The following is a 23,961-nucleotide window of genomic DNA, read 5'->3' on the forward strand; positions in this document are numbered from 1 at the left end:
CCCAAGTTTGACTCAGTCTTAAATGAGTACCCGGTTAGATGTGTAAATGTCACCACTGCGGGAGACAAATGCGGCTGGACGTGGCGCTGCCAAACAAAAATACCTCTCCCCCCCGTGCACCATGTCTGCCTTCATAGGTGCTCGCTAACATTACTTAGTCCCCAACAGCCTATCACGATTCTAGATTTAAAGCTTTCGTGACTGCAAGGATCCATACTCTTTGGTTCTATTCGGTGAAGTCCGGTAGGTAAAAAATAAAACAACAAAAATCACGACGTTTCGGCCACAACACAAGCGGCCTTCATCAGGTGAAGGGACCAGACTGTCTCGACGACAGCGCTGGAGTGAAACAGCCACGCTCAGACCGCGACCTTTAAGCTGTGCGACCTTTAAATTACTTAAATGTCGTGATCTAAGCGTGGCTTCTTCCACTCCAGCGCTGTCCTCCAGACAGTCTGGTCCCTTCACCTGATGAAGGCCGCTTGTGTTGTGGCCGAAACGTCGTGATTTTTTGTTATTTTATTTTCACCTACGTGACTTTACCCAATAGAACCAAAGAGTATGGATCCTAGCAGTCACAAAAGCTTTAAATCTAGAATCTTTAAATTGTGCTTAAAGGTCGCGGTCTGAGCGTGGCTGTGTTTCACTCCAGCGCTGTCCTCGAAACAGTCTGGTCCCTTCACCTGATGAAGGCCGCTTGTGTTGTGGCCGAAACGTCGTGATTTTTGTTGTTTTATTTTTTACCTACGTGACTTTGCCGAATAGAACCAAAGAGTATAAGCCTATCACGAATGTACGTTTGACCTTCGTCTTGCGTGTGCGTTAAAGAATAGCGGTGCAGCAGTTGTTACGCTGCGCTACGATCACGGCAATCCGGGTCTGATCCTTGGGCATGCGCAGCGTAAGCGGGAACGGCCTTTCTGAATCTTCCTCGGGTCTCCGCTATGGTGGACTCAGACTTAAAGGGGTTCTTGCATGCGGTTGTTGGTGTGAACATCAGAGACTATTGTTGGCCGGCCATAAGCATAGACATTTAATTTAAGATGGGAGAACATGATGAGCCATGAATATATTCTTCACAGGTGCCCATCCAAAGCGTGTTGCCCTAGCGCAGTGGTTTCTTAACCTGGGGTGGACTCATCCCTTGGGGCTGCGGAATTCCCTTTCGGGGGCTGCGATACATGGCCAGATTATTTTTATAAGGAAAATAATCGAAACACAAATTAATCACGGGCAGGTAAGTACAACTACTTTGTTTCATCAAACCGATGTATTTTATTGACAGTAGACCTTTTTTTGCGATTAAGAAGCAAAGGAGTGTAAGGCTGCAATAAAGGTTAAGAAACCACCACCCGAGCTGGTCGACAATAACTTCGCTCAGTTATAGAGCTTATAATAATGCATGGTCATTGTCTTATTTTCCATTCCTAAATATGAAGTTGACATGTACACAGTAGCTCTAACACAATAACTAAAAAAGTGTATTGTCTAATCATTTAGTCATATAGTATTTACGAAAAAAGACACTTCTATTATTAAACAGCACCTTATAAGTTTAACACGTATGCTTTCGCACATTATTTGACTTATGAGGCTGTTCACTACCAATTAAAACTGCCTTATAGCAATGCAAGTATTTGGTATATATTTATTTATTTAATAAAGCCTGCATAATGCCCCGATTTGAATTATGTTGGCTAAAAGCAACTTGAACTGCTAATATCAGCAATTAAATCACTGCATAAACACTTTCAACATTGCATTATTTTTGTTTTCTCACTCTTCAATGCAGCATTTACATATTTTATAACGAGTGTGTGTGTGTGCACATATTCAGTGTACGTGAACAATTTTGGAACAGCTTTCACAGACCATTGAATACAAATGTGTTGGCAATATGCACGTGATTGTAATACATTGATTTTGCAAATTGATTATTCATCTTAGCGGTTCACCTCATACCTTCGGTGTCAAATAATGTGGTGGTCATCCTGGAGATTTGACTGGCCACTGCCATTGGTGTTCCGAATTTTGACTTTACACTAAATTGTACAAAGTTTATTAACCCCAGAGGGATGATGGGCAGAGTCGACTCCGACCGGGATTTGAACTCAAATTGTGAATCAAAACGCTCCAACCACCGTGCCAGCTCTTCTAATTCTATACACACTCGTTATCGAACATTTGAATTAATTAAACATCACACGATAATTGAACGTGTCATACATTGCAATGCAAAGCTAAAGTTGACGAAAATTGCAAAAGTTGGGGCAATCGAACCTTAGCCTGATGGAGGATACAGCTACTTATTTTAATTCATTTATTTCAACCTTGATGTGAAATTTCACTGAGGGCATCGGCTTTCTTTTTGAACCATAAACAAATGGAAATATTTACTGCCTTGGCCAGGACCTTAAATGCCCGCCCATTGCCCTACACAATGCAATGGACTGACCCGATGGAAATGAGCACCCGGCAGCCCAAACCAACCACTCCTATGATTGGAGGTCTCTTGTCATGTGCCAGGTGGTACCAAGGTGCCTGGGGACTTAGAGCCGTTTGCTCGATGATGGGTGCTCATTTTACCGTCACTGAGTGCCAGAACCCATTCCCATGACTGGCGCAGTGTGTCCACGCTGTCTGGGACTGAATCGAGACATTTGGCAGTGGAGGGACACCATAAGCACAACTCTGCTCGGTGTCTCCGCTTATAAATATATCCCAGTCCACCGGCCTATTGGCTCTCGTGACCGATGCTAAACAAATGCAGCCTTTGTTTAGCCTGCCTGCCTCTGCGGATGAGACCCAGAAGGTTGAAACTCTTCCAGGGCTTCCATGCTCAAAGGAACTATAATATAAGTCATACCCTGAGTATGATTTTAACTTGCATCATTAAAAACAACTTTAAGTGCACTCTTTTAAAAAAAAAGGAACTGCGCAAATATCAAAATCCAGGACCCTGCTGATCCAGCGTCTTTAGACTCTGTGAATCAAAGTATCTCCCTGCGCAAACGCACAGTGAGTTGGTACTCATCTTTTTTTAATCGATAAATCACCTGTGCATATCGCAGATTCGCTTGGCACTGGCCACTTTCCCCAAAAACACAACCACCAATTTCATCCAATGTCCATAATATAGTTTTTTTTTGGGTTAGCTCGCGTAAATATATAAATGTGTCGTTAAACCCGCCACCACTCGACACAGCTAACCAGTAAGGGGTTGTCAAGTAAACAGAACGTGGCCAATTCGTCACTAGTACAGCACACCGGTGTGTTGGAGAGCCAAACCACAACTTTACAATCTGAGTGGTGGCGGATTTTAACGACACATTTATATATTTACGCGATCTAACCCATAAAAAACTCTATTATATATGATATTGGTCACGAAAGCCTACGTGTTAAACTTCCTCCGATGTGTTTGCTCGGTTGTAGCTGTGTGCTGTTCAGCATACTGTCCAACATTTTTCTCCACATCCTGAGAGCTTCTTCAGACTATTCAGAAACGAATGAACTTAAACTCTTCAGAAATTATTGGGTTTCTGAAGAAGCTCCCGGCGCGTCAAGGAAAACGTCAGACATTATTCCAAACACGCGCTACAACCCGAATAAACATCCGGCAGATGTACAGCACAAGCGCCAAAACCTCAGTAGTGGTGCAACCACCAATAATTTCACAAAATGTGGACCTCATTCTATTGACCTTGGACGGAGGTTGAAAGTAGTGATGGGAGAAACGGTGGTTGATCAACAGCCAAGTAAAAAAAAAACATATCTTCTGTATTACAAAATCATGTTAAAACGAAATACAACTGCTGTGACTTGTTTTACAGGACGGAACGAGTTGACAAACTGTGGGTGCTTTTTTTCAGCCGTTTCTGAACAATAAGTGTCTCTGAGTTTCACAGCACGGTAAAGAAGAGTCAGGTCCGGTGTAACTTGAAACAGCCGAACCTGAGTTGAACATCTGCCATCCGACGGAGGCTCTGTATGCTAGATATAGTGGTACGAACATGTTATTTTTTTGCCCTTTCCTGCAGGTCTCCAGTATTCTTAAATTTAGATTGTGCAATATTTCAAAAATATACCAACATGCTTAAAAATAATTAAATTTGAACCAATATCGAGTTCGGTGGTGCCGTAATTAGATCTTTTGACTCACAATTGCAAGTTTACAAGTTCAAATCACGTTTGGCGAGTCAACTCAGCCTATATAATTACCTTGAGAGTTGATATATGAGAGTTATAAATGTGTGGGAAGTCAATAGTGGTAATCCTATGCCATGACTGACCTCTGCCAGAGTAACGTGGAAATTCCACCGCTGTCTCAGCACTGCGGAGAGGTAGGGGGCTTGCTTATTGGAGCGGGGAGACACTTTGACTTGAAATAATCTGTGATTTTCCTTCACTGTAATTTGCTGGTTTGAGATTGATGCTCAGCAGTGAATAAAAAATAGTTTGCTTGTGACTGGCAGCGGTTAGTGCACTAGCGCTACCAACCTAAGTGACCCGGGTTCAATTCCCCCTCACGTCCAATGCGCTCTTCCTTACATCGGAGGAAAGAGCATTCTGGATGGCCCACAGAAACACATCCGAAAGCACGTGATGCAGTGACCGTTTTTGTTAAATGGTCATCAAAAAGTCGCTGCTAGGATGACTCGAGATCAGAAGAACTAATCGCAGCTGATTCTCCACAATTAACTGTGACATCGGCTTAAAATAGCTTGCTCTCACAATATGAAGTGATTTTCTTTACGTCAACTTACATTTCCAGACTAATCGCTTGTTAATTTCCAAATTAAGCATTATCTGATAAGCCTAGTTGTGGATCCTGAGGTTGGATGTAAGTCTCCAAACTTTGAACCTGCGGCCAAGCCTGTTGACACCTCGACTCCAGAGCTGTCAGATGTTCCTCTTTGTGCTATATCAATTGTAGCCTCCTGTCTTTCGCTTGCCTAACAGCACAAAGGCCTTACAATCTTACTTTATTTTTCCCCCATTTCTATTTATGTATTTCTGAAGAAAATAGGAACACGACAATTCGCAAAAAAAGTGCATTTCAAATTTCACAGCTCCTCTGTTTTAGTTTCGATACTTTATTTATGATGTAGGTTGCATGCTAAAGATTTCCCACGGACTCCGGCATCAATTTAGAATTCGAGGTAATTACTGTTGGAGCAAATACCTTTGTAGTTATTGCCAAGACCTTGCAAGTGGAACACCCCCTGCCAGCCCTCCCCTTAAAATTGTAATAACACATCTGAATCTGGAGACCGTTTATCCACCAGCCCCGTGGATTAACGTTGCTAAAGCTAGGGCGATCTCTCTCTAGACGGCATTGCAAAGTGAGTGTTTTGTCCAGGCAGGAATTTCACAACTTACATGGGTTTTCTTCCATCAAATGCATAAGTGAACGCGGGGTGACCATGGTCGTTTTTTTTTGTATGGGTGTAAAACAGACCACAGAACCTTAAGCTGTCGGCTTGCATGGGCGTCTGGATGGATTAAGGACAAGACCACAAAACCACAGCCAACCTAGAACTGCAATTTTCTCTTTGCCACTTTGCTGTCATTTGAACCTGTCACATCATATCCCAAAGCGCAGCAAAAGCCTCGCAATAAAACAATAGCACAATACAGAGTGGTAATTACAGCTTCTCTTTCTGTCTATGTGGGCGCGTGTGTGTTGTTTGTGAGTCCTCACCGTGACCATTGTGCCGATCCTGGGCCTTCCCTAGGTCGACTCAGCCTCAAATTTGTACCTCATGCGATGTGTAAACATCTCCAGTGGGGATACAAAGGCGATCGGACGTGCTGTTGGCCACGGCGCCATGTCGGATGTGAGTGCCTTCAAAGCTTAATTGGTGACTCACTGACTACAGCTGCCCTAATTGTCTATCCAGGCTTAAACTGGGGGGTCTTTGTCATCATTATATTTTTTTAAACAGTGCACAGCAACTGAATGAGCAGGTAGCATGGGTGCCATGGCCGCGAGATGTAACTCTCTCTCGTCTGGTTTGCAGGAAGTCGTCGGTTCAATCTCGACCCTGACGCCTGTATGTGTGGAGTTTGCGGTGTCTCTCTCCCCGTGGTCGTGTAGATTTATCTCCGGGTCCCTCCGGTTTTTCCCTCCACATTTAGAAACGTGCTTTTAGAGTATTTGGCCTGTTATACATTTCCACGTGATAAGCCACTTCATTGAGCGATCATTTGTGGCCCAGGTCACTTCCGAAAAAGAGCTTTATAGCCCAGTGCGCCTTACCTGGTCAAATAAAACATAGTTACGTTACACTTCTTTCACACCGTACACAATGGGAGGCGCGCATTGCTCCAATGAGTAGCCAGTGCAGTGAAGAGACAGAGGTGACCAATGCGTGGTACTGGTCGCACAATTGCGGTGCGTGCCACAATCGACGGCGCTTCCTGCAATGTGTGAGCAGGGCAGAAAGCGTCGCAGCAATTAGCACGGTGCATACGTAGGGACGTGCGTACTGTGAGAAACAGTGCATTTTGTCACACCACTTCACAATCCAAACAAGAGAGGTCGACTCTGAATTAATTTGCAGTCGCCGCATGTATCGAATAGTCCCTGCATGAGGAATAGGGATTTTGCACTTCTAACACCAGCACGTGCGATGGAGTCGAGCGCTTTCCCAAAGTGTGCTTGAGCTTGAGGATGCCTTGACTTGACTTTATGAATAAATAACTTCTTCCTGCCATATGTTTGTGGTATGCCCATGGCAGGGATAAGCACTTCCCAACACTTACTTGAGCACGAGGCACCCTGGCATGTGTTTTGAAGCGGTGGCTAATTTATCAGCCAATACAATTGGATTAGAGCCACTCGTTAATTAATAACAATGCACCGACGATCTTGCATCACGTTCCCGTGTTGACCTCGTTCCCTGCCTCACATTCCTCCCGTGTGTCCTTCACTCCAGAAGAGAATGCCTTGCATCATCCCTCAACGGGCCCTCGCTACTTCTCTCACGCCCGTCTTGCTGCTGTCACGGCGCTCTAAAGCGCAGGCAGTTTGCCGCGTTCGTCAGCGTTCGCCAGGGTCAATCCACTGCTGGATGAAGGTCTCCCCAAGCCGTTGCCGTGTCTCTCTTTCTCTCACTCACACAATCTGCCTACCACCTGGGTATGAGATCATTTCAGGAATTTCATTAGACACGTTCCATCCCTTGGCTGCCTTCATTAATTATTGATCATCATCGCACCTGGCCGAGTGTCCTGCCCAAGCCTACTTACTTTTTTACAGTTAGAACGATGTTTCTAAGCTGCGTATCTTTGCTCATCCACGTGTTCCTGTTTGTGTTTCCACATTCATTAAATTGATGCGAGAAAATGTGGACCATTTAGAATCGTACTGTAATTGTGCATGCATAACGTGCTTTCAAGTGTCCATACCCATGTCTCTGCTCGAACAAAAGTGATGTGATGCTCATTTCCGTTGGTAACCCGAAGCCATTGCTGAACATTCCACATTTTCATAACACATGTCAGTCTCTCCATAGAGCAACCACTGTGGATTTGAGAAAGCGATACCATTGACCCCAGAAAGATGGTGGACCAGAATTTTTACTTGTGACATGATTGAGTCAGACACTGAAGCCAACTCACTATTGTTGTAGGCTATAAAGGCACTGCCTTGCTGTGGTAAAGAGGCTTGAGTGCATGGTGCATGGTAAACTAGACTCTTATGATTAACTGGACTCCCTTGGTAAACTGGACTCTCATGGTAAAATTGACTTTCATGGTGAAATGGGCTCCCATGGTAAACTGGACTCCCAAGGTAAAATTTACTTTTATGTTAAAATGGACTTCCATGGTGAACTGGACTCCCATGGTAACATTGACTTTTATGGTAAAATTGACTTCCATGGTGAACTGGACTCCCATGGTAAAATGGACTTTTATGGTAAAATGGACTCCCATGGTGAACTGGACTCCCATGGTGAACTTGACTCCCAGAGTAAAATTGATTCCCATGGTGAACTGGACTCCCATAGTAAAATTGACTTGTATGGTTAAATGGACTTCCATGGTGAACTGAACTTCCAGAGTAAAATGGACTCCCATTGTGAACTTGACTCCCAGAGTAAAATTGATTCCCATGGTGAACTGGACTCCCATGGTGAACTGGACTCTCATTGTCAGGGGTTGGCAACCAAAATAACAAGAAGAGCCTTTTTTATTGAAATTTGGTATAAAAGAAAAACAAAAATAACCTCAGCATTTCAAGAGCCGGAATGCTCGTGAATACGAGACGCTGGTCCTGAATAAACAACGTGTCACGAGGCAGTCCTTAAGAGAGTCGCATGCAGCTCTAGAGCCGCCGGCTGCCGAACCCCTGGGTGCCTGTACCAGTCAGGTACTCGGAGGGACAGAGGTAGAGACAAAATGCACTCCCTTCATCAACTTGCATTGACCAGCATGGTGAAGTATGGACCTAACAGCCTCCCGCCCACCAACGATCGACGCGCCTAAACCACAGCTACATCAGAGATGGCGATGGTTTGAAGAGACCATCATCCAGCAGTGGATTTATCTTAGCTGATGAAACAAATGACGAAATGTGCAGTGGACACCTACGGGCTATCCACCCCCATGGACCGTGGTGATTACTTTAAAATATATATATATATTTTTGGTATTGCACGATGTATTATTTTAGTTTATTCCTTTAATAGCGTCAAAGGCTCACATTCTGCCATGCGCTAATGCATCTGTGCAAGATTGAACTAATATAAAGTACCCATTTTCAAGGCTTAATGATTTAAATCAATTACGTAATTCTAAGTTCTGTCCTTATGTTTTCCTTTCTCCACAGCAGGTTATTATTTAGTCTGCTTCCATTGTTATTGCACAATGGTGCTCTTTATTGTTTGCTGTTTAATATACCACTGCATCTGTGTAAAGCAGAACACAAAGGCTAATTGTGTTTGTGTTCTGTGACATTTTATCCCTGTCGTCTTAAAAAAAATACTGAAAAACAATGTGTTAAGAAAAGAACAACTTGGTTCAGGAGGTTCAATATAAATTAATAATTCACCGTTATCTACATAAAGGAATATTTAGATTTTTTTTTTTGTTAAAGGGCGTTCAGTACTTTGCTATTCTATTTAATGTTGTTTCAATTGTCTGTGAAATGAATCTAATTTAATCTCACATCCCAGTGGGACTGCTCAGAGTTAGCATGAGTGTTTTTGCAGCAGGGGTTGCGAAAGGACCCGAGTGTTTATTTTGAGTACCATTATAATAGAAAGCAGTTAAAAAAAAAACCCACATCCATCATATGAAAGCAAGTCTCATTTTGATACATCAGAGTACGTGAGGTCACGTTCACCATGGTTGTACTGCTCTCACAATTGGGGCGGCAGGGTGCTGCACCGGGTAACGCTTTACCCTCATAACATAAAGAATCTCAGTTCGATTTCGGACTCGGGAACCTTTCTACGTGAAGTTTACATTCTCCCCTGGTTTTGCATGAGTTGCGTTCAGGGTCGCTGGTTCCCTGCCAAAGCTCAAAATACACCCGATAAAATTGGTGTTGGCCCCGACATCCCAATGCACGATCACCATGGAAAACTGTTTTTGACTAAGATTGGCTTTACTCAGTAAATAAATAAGCGTACCATAATGCAGAATTTACACTGATGGCTCAGGTACGTCCGCCGAGGTGAGTGCTGCCCCATTGTCTTGTTTGAGCAGGGAGACAATGTGAACCTTGAATAGTGTCTGCAATACATTACAGCTTAACAATTAAGGTAATTTAGATTTTCAGCCATGTCAATCCACAGATGCCCCTCCCCATCCTCCATGCTGTGTTAGTGACGGTGGTTATTTGACCATACACCACCACTGTGGTCAATGCCGATTCGAAGAAGGGAGGCGTTCAGATACAACTTGTTGCGAATGTTCGCCGTGGGCTAGGATGCAACTCAAGTCGCGAGGTTATAGTGCAGTGCGCTAACCCACTGCCCCACCATTGTCTTCCCGAGTTTATATATATATACATCTGTAAGTAATAATAGTAACAACAATAAGAAAGGCCATTGACAATGATATCACTATTTCATGTACCGCTTTATTTTTCATCTTTAAATTGGATGCAAACAAAATAGAGATGGGCACTTCTGACAAATCTACAACAGAATCGCACGCGTAAAAATGGCTTTGTTCTTCATAAAATGAAAAAAAAAACTATACCTCAAATTAACAAAAGAAAGTAAACTAACGAGGAAACAACTTTTATTTTTTTCCATTTTCTTTTCAATTGATTCAACTTAAATAAATAAATTGCAATTCTGCGCGTTTAACAAGTCCATCGTTGTAAACAGTCAAATCCGCAAAGAACACATAGTGTTAGGTTCCCCATCCATCCAGACTATCAAGAGCATTAGGGAATATACAAAGAGATAAAATAAAAGTCTGTACATTGGAAAACAACACGCAAACATTTACATTTTTCAGCCACGTATGAGGATTTTAAGTTCATGAGAGTTAATGCAGTACATGCCTACGCTTTTACATTTGTATTTATTTCGTGTCGCTTTCGTTATGTTCCAAAGTTCCACAGGCTTGTAGCTGGATTGCGCCTGAGCTGCGGCAAACATTTTTTTTTTATTTTTACAGATGTAATACCCACCACCTCTAGAGCGTACCCGGTTAAGTGTGGCGTGCGTGATAAGCTTAGCTGCGATGCAAATCAGTCGATGATTGCAAAACACGTCGTAGGGAAGTTTCGACAAACGGCAATCGGCCTCCCAAAAACAACCCGGGTTGTCGAGAGGCAGTAGAGTGGCATCTTGGATGCCTACGGTAGGCCCACGAAACATTTTGTTATCCATTTAATTCAAAGCAAAAATAACTTCTCTAACAGCGACACGTGGGTTAAAGAGATCTGCCTTTAAAAATGATACACTATGTACACATTTATGATACAAAACAAAAACGGGATTTGAAATAAATTCGTTGGAAATGGAGCACCAGTTGATTTCACCGGCTGGCCGTGTGGATGATGATTATGATGATGATTGGTAGTTAACCCTTTCCCATTCCAATGACGTATGCATACGTCATCAGAACGGAATCGGAATAAAAACTTAAATTAAATAACCGTTGGTACATCTTCAGGTCCAAAAGACGTACCTTTGCTCATGTTCAGGTCGGAAGACGTACCGAGGCTGCCACAAGGCCATGCGGTAGGGCACGCGGCACGGCTTGGCACCAGCTATCGTAAAGCGTGGTCGTGTTGCTACGGTACTTGGCGGTGAGTCCAATGTCTTTCAAAGCAACGGCGCTACGCCTCTCTTAAATAAAATTAACTCCGAGCCGCTTGCACATTCTGAGATTCAGCGGTGAACGGGACAGCCACCCTGCAACGTGAGGACGTCTCAAAACGGGAAACGGTGAATGTGAATATGATCTTTACCTTACAGCGAAAAGGGAGTGTTTTTTTTTTTCATTTACTCATACATTGAAGGCATTCAAATTGAGGTCATTGAAAAATGACGGTCGCGATGGTCCTAGTATTCACGTAACTTCCTTTCAGAGAACGCCACGCAGCAGTTTGCACAAATGGATGCTGAAATATTGCTTAAATTTTTTGCAAGCTTCCGTCATTAATATTGCAACCGATGTCGATTCACTTTTGAGTTTGACGGCGTGAGAGCAGGAGCAAAGGGGTGGTTAGGGGGGGGGATAAGGCTAGAGGGGGGCTCAGCCCCCCTTGTAAATTCTTGTTTGCCAAGTATAAAGATGTTGGTAGGAAATGAGTCGAATTGAGCGTGTCTAGCAGCCTTTGTTCGTATACACGGGGGGGGGGGGGGGGTGGGCGGTGAGAGCCAGGGCAGAATCTACGACAGACGCCAGCAGATCGCCGTCCTTACTCATTCTGTTCAGCTTTTAACGGTGGGTCACACCGCAGGATTGCGGCCAGTGGCTGACTTCTGCGTTGACTAACCGCTGACCGTCGTCTGGGTAGACGGGGACCAGCCATGGGACTGTGGAATTTCTGCTTCCGGCTTCACGGGCTGCCCAATGGAGATGAGCACCAATGCCAATTGTTTTCCTTTTTCATCATGGGACCTCCCTTGCCAGTATCAAAATGTGAGAATAGGTTTTACCCTTTCTGGCAATAAAACAGGTGTTAAGATGTTAAAACATTAAATTGAAACTTTAAAAATATTTTATTTTTTTTTGTTTTGTAAAGCGTGGGGTCGCGGTGGCAATTTTGACTTCCTATTCAACTCCACGGCAACTCTGTTTGATTCCGCTTTGTTATTATTTACGGGTCTGGGTGTAGCCGTTCGAAGCACGCAGGCCGATGTTTTAAACCGAATTTCTGGTCGCATCGGGGAAGCGGCGGCGGAGGAGGAGGATGTGGTTGTGGCAGGAGGGGATTTGTTTTGTGTTGTTGGGAGGCGGAGTGCTGTGGACTTCATGAATCCAGGGCTCGGAGAGGCACGCACGTTCTCCCTTTCTGTATATTTTTTTCTCTCTGTATGTAACCTAACCACACATCCACATCTCTCACCACGTGTATTTACAGTACAAGACAAAGAACCCCCCCCTCGCCTTAACAGATTGTTGGGGCAAGTGCTGTTAGCGAGCACCTATGAAGGCCGCCACGGCACACGAGGGGGTGGGTGGCCAGCACCACGCCTGGCCGCCTTTGTCTCCCCAGTGGCGATGTTTACACACCGCACCGGGTACTCATCTGAGGCTGAGTCGAGCTAGTCGAAGCCCAGGACCGGTTCGGATAATCGTCACTGGGTGTTTTGTCGTGAGTGGGAAACTAACTCAGGTCCCCGGATTCGGAGCACAGCGCGCTAACCGCTACACTGCCGCTCCCAACACACACACTCACACGCATCGCATATATATACGTATATACGCACGCGCATACAGAGACGAAAATAGCCTCCATTTCGCCTTACAGGCTGTAGAAGCAAGTGCTATTAGCGAGCACACACTATAGCTCGGCATGGCATACAAAGGGGCGGTGTGGCAGGGTGCCATTCATGGCTGCCTTTGTCTCCCCAGTGTCGATGTTTATGCACTGCAGCAAGTACTCAATTAAGGTTGTCTCAACCTCGCGAAGGTCCATGGCCATTTCATATAGCGTGTACCATTAATGTCTTCCATGACTGAATAAAACCCTGGTCGCCCAGCATTGTAGCGCAGTGTACTAACCATTGCACAACCGCTCTACGCGTACGTATATCAACGATGCACACACATGCACGCACGTCGTACAAACCTACACGCGACGGTCTTTCTGTCGTGCCCTCGTTCTCTTGCCCCTTCTCTCGCTCTCTCACTGTGCCTCTACCCCTCCACCCCCCATGGATCCCGCCCCCCCCCCCCCAAACACCCACACAAATCCACAGCTCCCCTCTCCGTGCCGAGCTCCTTCACCGTTCCGTATGACCCAAAACGAATAAAACAGCAAACCAAAAAAGTTTTGGCCGTCTCAAAATAGCGCGCGGTGGACGGGGGAGGACCTTGGTTTAGGCAGCCGGGTCAATCTCACACGTGCACTCCCTGGTTGTGCAATTGCACGAGGTCCGCCTTCATGCTCTGAACGCTGCTCAGGATCTTCTTCTGGTGCCCGATGAGAGTGATGCCTATTCTCACGATGTCACTGCAAGACAACAGACACAACGCAGCGGCCACGTCAGTGCACTACTTATCCAACCCGAAGTGGTCCCCTTGCCTCTCTTTAACGCGAGTGGCTTTTAACGACGACGACGACGACGATGACAATCATGAAACTTAGCAACGTAAAAACACGAAAGGGTTAAGGTGCCGGCCTGCGTTTGCACATCTCGCGCCACCGCTGGCGGAAAGCCCTCCCCACTGGAGTGAGCTCTAGGAAGCCAATAGAGAGGGCATTTTGGCCTACTCTTCCAAGTTGGTCAGACGTCTCGTCGCACCACGGTAGCACCCAACCCTATAAAACTAAAATAATAGCGATTGTGTGTACGTAATCCAGAGGGGTGACGCAGAGGTTTGGGTGCACGAGTTCTAAATGCCGGTTTAGGGGGGGGCTCGGGCACATCTTTATTATCAGTGCGAAACGTGTCTCTCGTGAAATCCCTCTGAGGTCGATATAACAAAAAATAAATAAACTTTATTGGAAGTCAGCGGTGGTTGTAGTTTGGGAAAACCTGCCCCACCCACCCACCCCTTTGCACGCGATTCTGGAAAATGCTCCACTCACGTTGTGACTCTCTTTATTATTTTTCATAACAATACAGGAAAGGCTCGGGGAGTCTCACGACACTGTATCCTTTTATCAGGAGGATCCCCTGTAATGCGACGTTTTTCCAATATCCTTTTTTTCTTTTTTAAAGAGAGTGTTTATAAAGAAAATGTGAAACGAGAGGCATAACATCGTCGCACACCGCTGTAAAACTAACAAACGACGTATTTTTTCACAAAATCCTTTCTGTTGATATTACCGTTATTCGTCGTTATATGCTCAGAACAGGGCGCTATTGTTCCAACGATTTTCACCGCGTAATAACAAGAGGTGTAATTGCCATACTGCGAAAAGTCCCTATAAAAATACACAATTCCTCCACAAAACCTGCAGCGCTTCAGTTGGAGGCTTAAGTACATTGACAGGCAATGTTGCCTTAGCCTATTCTTTATTTTTCTTTCTTTATGCAGTGCAGGTCTATTGACCTTCATTTCACATCATACAGTTACATGGGGGATATATAACCTCTCCACTGGGGATGTTACCGTGGTTGGGTTTCTGCAGAATCATCTTTGTGTGTGTGTGTGACTAAAGTAACATTCCAAGGAATCGCACGCGTAAACTGAGGTATTTACAAGTGAAATAAGTGATAACGTTCAGAGCTTTGTCAATGGACTGCGCGTCGCCTCAGAAAACTGTCCAACGTGGTGACCAAACTTCACCGCGATACTTTCTCCGGCCGTTTCTTTTTTAAATATATATGCGACCTATTCTAGCTCTGAGAAAGATAACAAAACTTTTCCTCATATGCAGGCGATAAATAATGATGATGACAATAATAATAAAGCTAAAACACAGGGTAAGAATAATGATACATTCGCATGGCATTTATAACCATTTCTAATCTAAGATCTGTCCACTGAAGTAATTGGATATAATGTTACCTGTCAGGTCACACAACGAAATGATGTCACACGCAATTATGTCATTGCAAATGCCAAGAGGGAATCGTTTTTGCACTGTTTATTTATTCTTGTTGTTTTTATTTAAGGCAACCCTGCGATCAATTCATCCGATTTCCAACGGGATATGCCCCTAATAGCAAAACAAATTTTACACTAAAAGTTCGTTGGCATTGGATCATCTTCACGAGTGTTATCGTGACCCCTTGTCACGAACAGATGGACAGAGCTAATTCAGAAGTGCTTACAACCGTGAACATTTTACAAAACATCAATTAAGAGAGAGAACGACTCTTTCTCTGGTCACGGAGAGGGGGCTATACTCACTCGGAGTCGAGTTGGACCACTTGCTCAAGGGACGTGTACCCTGCGGAGGCAAAGTTGTCCTTGTAGCGACCCATCTTGATGGCATCGAGCCACTCCTCCACCGAGCGGAATGATCCAAAGTCCGGGATGCTCTGGTCCAGCAGGGAGTTGGCAGACCTGGACAGCGCAACGGTGGGGCAAGCCTCGATGTAGCATCGGCGTGTTGAACCGCGAGAAGAACATCACACGGCCGATGCAGGCCAGCTCATTGCCAACGCGGTCACCGATCTAACGCCACTGCTGCGATCCATTGAAAAAAGACGCTTCGGCTATTATACCAGGCTGCTCCTGAAGCTCATTCGCCAAATCTTGACCGACATGAACACATGAACGTTATCGATCAACTGCCCCCCACGACGTTAAAGAAAATGAATAAAGCATAACAGCTGGAACCTGCCACGAGAGTCAAAATACAGGGCCGGTTCTTAAGTTGCTCTCACATATCCCAAGTGTTATCTGGCTTAAGCGTTGGGTTTTGTTAAACTGGAGCCTTGCAAGTGTCGGGTAAACTGAATTGTGTATACGTCTAGAGGCACATTGAATACTCCTTTTGAAAGATATTTGATGGAATGTATTTTTTTTTTAATTCTACTTTAAAGTTACAGTATTCCAAAAAACCTAGAATTTAGACAACTTTCTTTTATTAAGGTCATGTAATAAACGAACCCCCTCCTTAGGTTACTGTTAGCATCTAGTTGTCGCAGTTTTGTTCATTATATTAATATTTCCCCCCTATTTTATGTCAGTTGTACTGCTTGTGTCATGAGAGAACTTATTCGTTCAGAACCCCCAGAGAAAGTGTCACCCCACGTTAGAGGATGGCCTGGAAACAGATATCCCAGAGCTACTTCTGAGATCCCTTCAAATGATCTCTTTTTCATCTGCACATCAGGGGCACATGTTCCCATATGACCTACTACAAAGATATGTTCATCATGTGCGAGTCCAACTGTTATTATTTTAATTATCAGATCTGAGTTGCCTAATTACGTGAAACCCACATTTTTGTTTTTATTAAGATGTGACCGCACTGCATTCCGTAACTTAAATTAATATGTGGCTTTACCCATATTCATACCCACGACCTCAGCAGTACCAACTCGGTGCACTGACCCCTGAGTCACCAGGTCATCTCGAGAACTGTCAACATATTCTCACATCTCAAAGAATCAAAGTGGTCCTCCTACTAAAATGAGCATTAGCTCATTTCTCTTGGTGGACGAATGGCGGAAATTCCACATTCCTAAGGAAGGGGCCAACCTTTCCTTTGGATGACCATGGCTGACTTCCCCACCAAGTTTAACTCGTGGTATTGCACCTGCAGGGATGTCACGATAGCTTGAGGAGTCAAGTAGTATGACAAAAACTCACATTCTTCAAAAAACACTGCCTTGTTGTACATTTATAAGTCAACCTTTTGGGAAACAAAACAAAAATGTGCCTGCTTTATTGTACTATGACGAAGGGGCATTGCCTAAAATGCTGCTGATTATAAACGTTTCCTTTTAAGGCCACGGTGTTATTGAGGAATGTTAATTGGGTTTGTGCACCACTGCCAATTTAGCATCACCAAATAATGTATATGTATAAGTATACATTAACTTATAAGTTTATAAGTTAATGTATAAGTTTTCTCATCAGGTCACCACCTTGCAAAGTTCAAACATTTGTATCATACATGCGCATTGTAACACTCGTCTTGTACAGCATTATTCTAGTTAAAAATAAATAACTTTGTTGAAACTAAATAAACGTATGACTGCACCGGGATTGCTGTGAAAATGTTTTATTTTATTAGCCTGCAGCATTATCAGCTCGAATGATATACTCCAAAGTAATAACCCCATTAATTGGAATGCCGTGAATTTGTTAAATGATTACAGGCATAAAACAAAAAAATGTTCAACCTTATCTTAATTAAAATCTGCAAATGACCGTTTTTCCTCTACTCCCACGAACTGGGAATTGGCAACATTTTTTGATGATTATTTTAATAGTCAACTGATCTATTCAACAGTGTGGCGTATTCACCTGAGACCAATCAAATAATAATAATAATCACACAATCAATAGTGGAGGACTTAAACTCACACACATCATTGCAAATGTAAAAAAAAATGGGCCTCAAATCAATATATTATTTTGCAGGGCAAAGCTACACAGCAATTTCTCTGGATAAATCTAATATGTTGCAACAGAGAAGATATATATGTATTATCAGCATTATTGCCTGGGCTGGGACACATGACAATTACATTTTTACGTAAAAAAAAGCAAATGTAAATGTGACTGCATCTGGCAGACAGTCTTTAAATATTTAGCATTTTATTCAAAAGCACAAGCACACTGTCCTTAAGTATCTAAAATACTAGACGAAAGTACGTGCATGCAACTTAAATTGTGGATATTTAAACTAGAGTGCTTGTCATGAAAACACAAATATAAATATTCCCCACTTGGCATTATAGACTCGACGGGTGAGTGCCGTTAGCGACAATTTAAGGCCAGCATGGCAAATGAGCAAGCAACGTGGCAAATGCAGCAACCAGCATCAACCAAAGAGCCACTTCTCCCCACACGTTGTCACAAAGGTCACCCGTATCGCCTCAACAGACTGTAGGGGGCAAGTGCTGTAAGCGAGCACCTATGAAGTCCGTCACGGCACACGAGGGTGTGGGTGGCCTATACAATGCCTGGCCGCCTTTGTCTCCCTTGTGGCGATGTTTACACGCCACACCTGGTATTCGTTTGAGGCTGAGCCAAAACAGGGGAGGCCCAGGACCGGTTCGGATAATAGTCACTTGTGTTGATCGTGAGTGGGAATCGAACCCTGGAAGCCAGGTTCGTAGCGCAGGGCACTGCACAACTGTTCCCACATTTTCTCACACACAAACACATGAGTTTCAGAATATATGCAACTAATGTCGAATTAAACATTTTCAGCACGCACGGAAATGTGGAAAATGTTTCATGATAATATTTATCTATCTAACATGTGTTTCCTTATCGTAGCCAATGTTTTTTTAGCATAGGACATTTAACAGTAAGCCTCGCTGTATGCCTGTTTGGAGTAAAGAACCCGGAAGTGTAAAGCCATCGGCTATTAGGTCCTAAATTAAGGCACTGCGCCAGCAAGCGGCATTCAGCAATGTGAGTGCTTTACAGAGCGATCTTTTGATGATTGTGAAATGCCAAAACACCAGCATTGGAAAGTAACAAGTACTGGATGCAATGGCTATAATCGCATTACAAAGGGCAAATACCAATAATATCCTTGGATTACTCCATTTGAAGTGTGCAATCGGAGATGACTTAGCATTTAGAAGCTGATAACTTGCATAGTCGTTTTACTTTTTGCTCGAGATTGATGCCAGCGGCAACAAAAATGGGGAAATTAGTTAATCGGAAGCACACGCGATTACGAAAACAGCAGCATGCCGTGCACGTGGGCCGTACGTTTTATCTGAATGCAATGGCATGCAAGTAAATCTGATTGTTAATTTGGAAATAATAAGAAAACAATGTTATTCCGTCACACTACTTCTGTACGTTCAAAGGATTCGTATTGAGAGAGAGCCCGGTTGACGTTTTTTTTTTTTAAGTTACTCTCCGAACCCTGTCCGTCGCACAGCCGCGTCACCCAACGCACCTGGTCGTGACGTCTCCGGACGCGGACGTCTTGAGGACGTTGGGGTTGCGAATCATCTTGTCGAGGATGCCGACGATCTGGCCGAACTTGGGCCGGTCGGAGCGCTCCTTCTGCCAGCAGTCGAGCATGAGCTGGTGGAGCGGCAGGGGGCAGTCCATGGGTGCCGGCAGCCGGTAGCCCTCCTCGATCGCCTTGATCACCTGCAGGGCACGGGGGACATGGTCGGCAGCTCGAGCGTCGTCGCTAAACCCCCCCCGATAACTTCTCTGCAAGGCGTTAAGTCGATTTACGTTCGCGTGGAAAGCACGCGGCGAGGAAGAAGGAGGAGAAGCACGCCTGGAGGTACCGCAGAGAGAGAGATAGGAAGTGGAGCACGCGCATGCCAGAACGCACGTAAGGTTAATGCCAAGAGTATGTGGGCTTGGGCAGGACATGCCACGAGAAGGGATGATGGTAAAAATTATGAATGGAGTGGTAGCCAGTAGCCCTCCTCGATTGCCTGGGGGCACGGGTACACGGAGACATCGTCAACTCGAATGTCGTCGCGAAACCCCTCGATAACTTCTCTGCAAGGCGTCAGGTCGATTTACATATTTTCTTTATCACTTTATCTTTGCACCAGGTAAGGCCCACTGAGCTACATAAAACATTTTCAGAAGCCACCTCGCCACAAATGATAGCTAAACGAAGTGGCTTATCATGTGGACATTTATAGCAACCAAATACTCTAAACGAGCGTTTCATAATGTGAAGGGAAGAACTGGAGGAGCTGAAGAAAATATCCACGCGGCCATGGGGAGAGCGAACGTGCAAACTCCAAATATACAGGCGTCAGGGTCGGGATCGAACCCACGACCTCCTGCATACCAGGCGAGGTGAAGAACATCTCGCCACCGTGGCGTATAAAAAGTGTGCACACAAGCATGCCTGGAATTACCACCCGAGAGACAGAAAGTGGAACACCCGGATGCCAGAACGCACGTAGGTTCATGGTATCATGTGTTGCAGAATGTCACAACCCCTCCACCCAAAAGTAGAATATACCGTACAGCAAATGGAAACCTAAACATAGCCGCTTGGGTAAGAGAGAACAATGAATAGAGATAAATTGCCAATTCTATCAACAGCCTTGCGCAGGTATCAAACCTAGATCGTTGCTCGAGTATGCCTGCCTATACATGAAAGTAACCAGCCTGGTGAAGGTGCGCTTCGAGCATCGATTGTGGTTATGGTACTTGGAGGCTGTAGGTTCAAATCCGGCGTGGGAGATAGATCAGCACCTCATTCCTCCTGTGTGTATAAACAAGCGTCTCTGTGTTTGTTGGCCGTTAATGGCGGCTATCTTCTGGAAACACTAGCCCATTCCATTGGGACGTGCAATTTACATAACTGGATACGTGGCCTCACGACCGTCTGAAGTCACGTGATGCAATTATGTTGTACTCGTTAATTGTCCTGATGTCGTATTGGCAGCCAATGATGTGCATCCAGCACGGGACTTGACCACTCAACAACTGGGAATGATGACGGCGGTGCGAGGTTGAGGTGGGAATATTCGACTTAAAACTTTAGTGACTGCAGGAATTCATATTCCTCGGTTATTTTGGTGAAGTCACGTAGATAGAAATATAATAATAATAAATAAAGTGAATAAAAATAATATAAAAAAATATTTCATTTTAAAGTGAATAAAAATATTTAAAAAACATTTTATTTTAAAGTGAATAAAAATAATAAAAAATAAAATATTTTATTTTAAAGTGAATAAAACACTTTTTATTTCTTTTATTTTTTATTCACTTGTTTTTATTAAAAGAATACAAATTTTTATTCACTTTTTTTTATAATAATTTTTCTATCTACGTGACTTTACCGAAGGAACCAAAGAATATGAGGTGGGAAGGCTCAACGTCCCGGTGTTTTATAGCAGCACCTCAGAGGAAGTTGTCGTGTGTGTGTGTGAGAGAATGCTTGACACTGTTGATAAACGGCGAGTGGAAAATACGGGGAAACTGAGGCAGGATACAGAACAATAATGATCGTGGCTTGGGAAAACAGCGATGAATGGTAAAAAATTGACCACCTAACAATCCATCATCAGTTTTTTTTTGCCAGTCCTTCATTCATAACGTGAGCTTTTACGTGTCCTTTTTTTATATTGTATTTGCGGATGTGCACGGACACAACGAGTTCGCTTTTGCTTCCATGAGCATGTTTGAGAATTTGTATAAATAAACAAACAAGAGACATTTTTTTGCGCGGGTTTTTTTTTGTTGATTCAAAGATTGGCATTCGCCATTGTCGAGAGAAAACTCGAGCCTTGCCTTTTTGTTATTGGTGTATATTTTGTCTCCATGGCATTCACAACTTCGTTGGGGTGTGTGTGTGTGTGTTTGGAAGCGGTAGTGTAGCGATTAGTGCATTCCGCTAGGGTTACCCAGTGACCTGGGCATCACCTAGGTCGACGCAGCCTCAAATGAGTATCTGGTGCAGTGTGTCAACATCGCTACTAGGGAGACAAAGGTGGACAGGCGTGGTGATGGCCAATCCACCCCTCGTGTGCCGTGCTGGTGGTGCTCCCCAAGAGCACCTGCCCAAAAATGTCTCTGAAGTCTGTACGGGGTATCTTTGTCTTTTTCTTGTGCATGTGTGCTCGTGTTGAAACATTGGTTAGCACACTGTGCAAAGATCACAGTGACCTCGCTTGGATTCCCAGCCATTCACATCAATAATAAATGTTTTGTTTTTTTAAAGCCTGTCCTGGATATCCCCTAGGTTAACTCGGCTCCATATGAGTATCCGGCACAATGTTGAACATCAGCAACTGAGGAGGAATACATCGACGAAGCACCACAGTGGCCCACGGTACGTGCCCTTACAATGTAAATGTTCAAACAGTTGTTAAATCCCCTTCCGATGTACATTTAATATATTGTACCAGGTTACACTTTCAGGAAGATTTGTATCGCAATATTCTGTTGTTAAATCAAAATATGTCCCGACACTGAAGGGGCCTATCAGTCTGTGTCGATTTCCAGATGGGATTTGAACTTAAACTCTTTCCATTGTGAGCCAAGGTGGTCAGCCACACTTCCACCAGGAGACGTTGTGCATGTACGCGTGCGATTAAACGTATAGAGAGAGACACACACACGTGTCTCTCTCTATATGTGTGTCTGTGTGCAGAACAACCCCCTACCTCCTCGCGGTGCCGGACGGGCAACTCTGTCGTGGACAGTGCTGTGGGGGGGGGGGGGGGGTCCAATTCCGATTGGCTCCTCCCTTCATGGCGTCTGTGACCACCACAGTGGCTAAACGGGGGCTCTGGACGGGTGCGAGGGGCTGGTAACCCCTCCACCTTCAAAAATGTACCACTAAATCACGTATAAAATATCTAACTAATAAGCTTGTGTCGGAGGCCCCGGGGGGACAGGCGTCTATGACGTCTCCTGGCCAAACCCCAATTGGCGGAGCCAGGAGATGGAATCTCTACCCTCGGGGCTGGCTCCTCCAGAAACAACAAAAAGCCACTACGTGTGGCCACGTGGAATGTTCGAACGCTCACTGCGGAGGAGAGGCTGCCACTCCTCTGTCAGGAGCTGGACCGGTACCGCCTGGATCTCTGTGGCATTCAGGAGGTCCGGTGGACAGGTTCTGGCTCCTGCCATCATGAGGGGTGGACAGTCCTCTACTCGGTGCAGCAGACTGTCAAACAACAGGGTGTGGCACTTGTTATGAACAAAAGAATGAAGGGGGCGTGGGAGCGTGGCGGTGAGGTGTGGGAAGCTGTAAGCCCCAGGCTACTTTGAGCTCGCCTTCCCATCAATCGGAGGCGAGGAGTGATGGTCGTGGTTACTTATGCTCTCACCAAAGACGAACATCCGTGGAGGGATGCAGGCAAAGCCGATGAGTCAGATGCCTTCTATGACCTCCTTTCACAGGTACTGGCGAAAGTGGCCCTTCGGGATAGAGTCATCTTGTTGGGTGACTTCAATGCCCGAGTGGGTCATAATGCTGGCACCTGGTCTGGAGTGATTGGAGGGCATGGGCCAAATCAGCTCAATAACAACGGTAGGAGGCTGCTATATTTTTTGTGCAGCCCATGGGCTTGTAATTACCAACACGCTGTTCCCTCATCGGCGCATCCACACAACATCATGGATGCATGCCGGGTCCAAGCAAGAACATCTGCTGGACCACATAGTGATGGACCAGCGGATGCGAGCCCATGTCCTTGACACCAGGACCTACCGTGGAGCTGATCTGCCCTCTGACCATCGATTTGTCATCTGTAAGATGCGCCTGCCATTCTTCCGCTCCGGTAGTGGGTGTACACCCAGGACCCCATTCCAAACTAAAGTGGCCTGGTCTCAGTTATCTGATGAAAGTTGCAAGCGAGAATTCCATCATCGCCTGCGGCTGGGGTTGGCATCGTCCCCCACTCCTCCGGATGTCAAGGGTAAATGGGCGCCACACCTATTACCATCATTAGGGGAAAAAACGGTGATCCAATCTCCGACCCCCAGGAACAGGTTTGCAGATTTGCTGAGCATTTCTGTGAGATCCTAGGGAAGGGAAAATCCCTCAGCCAGGAAAACATCGTGGCACAAAGTGAGGATGACCCTGCTGAGGCTGCGGTGCCTCAAATATTGGAAGAAGTCACCCCTGTGAGTGGCTGGCTGAGGTGCCATCTGTTGAGGAAGTACTGAAGTCTGAGACCAGGAAAGGCAACGGACAGAGATGATCTCCCAAGCGAAATGCTGAGGGAG

The 23,961-nt window shown here is 44.8% G+C and overlaps 1 protein-coding gene across 1 annotated transcript in view; it reads right to left on the reverse strand.

Moving 5' to 3' along the window:
- Nucleotides 1-10,073: 10,073 nt before the first annotated feature.
- LOC116950468 (ephrin type-A receptor 4-like) overlaps nt 10,074-23,961 on the reverse strand; it is a 112,074-nt gene continuing 98,186 nt past the window's right edge. Inside the window, exons 15-17 of the mRNA XM_032968243.2 lie at nt 19,193-19,392; nt 15,505-15,660; nt 10,074-13,654 (exon numbers count right to left, since the gene is read on the reverse strand). Of these exons, the coding sequence (XP_032824134.2) occupies nt 13,540-13,654; nt 15,505-15,660; nt 19,193-19,392 (471 nt within the window). The 3' untranslated portion in view covers nt 10,074-13,539. The remainder of the gene's footprint in view (nt 13,655-15,504; nt 15,661-19,192; nt 19,393-23,961) is intronic.

Source organism: Petromyzon marinus, chromosome 39, assembly GCF_048934315.1.
Source record: "Petromyzon marinus isolate PM22_M1 ecotype Great Lakes invasive population chromosome 39, UKy_Petmar_22M1.pri1.0, whole genome shotgun sequence".
Taxonomy (NCBI): domain Eukaryota; kingdom Metazoa; phylum Chordata; class Hyperoartia; order Petromyzontiformes; family Petromyzontidae; genus Petromyzon; species Petromyzon marinus.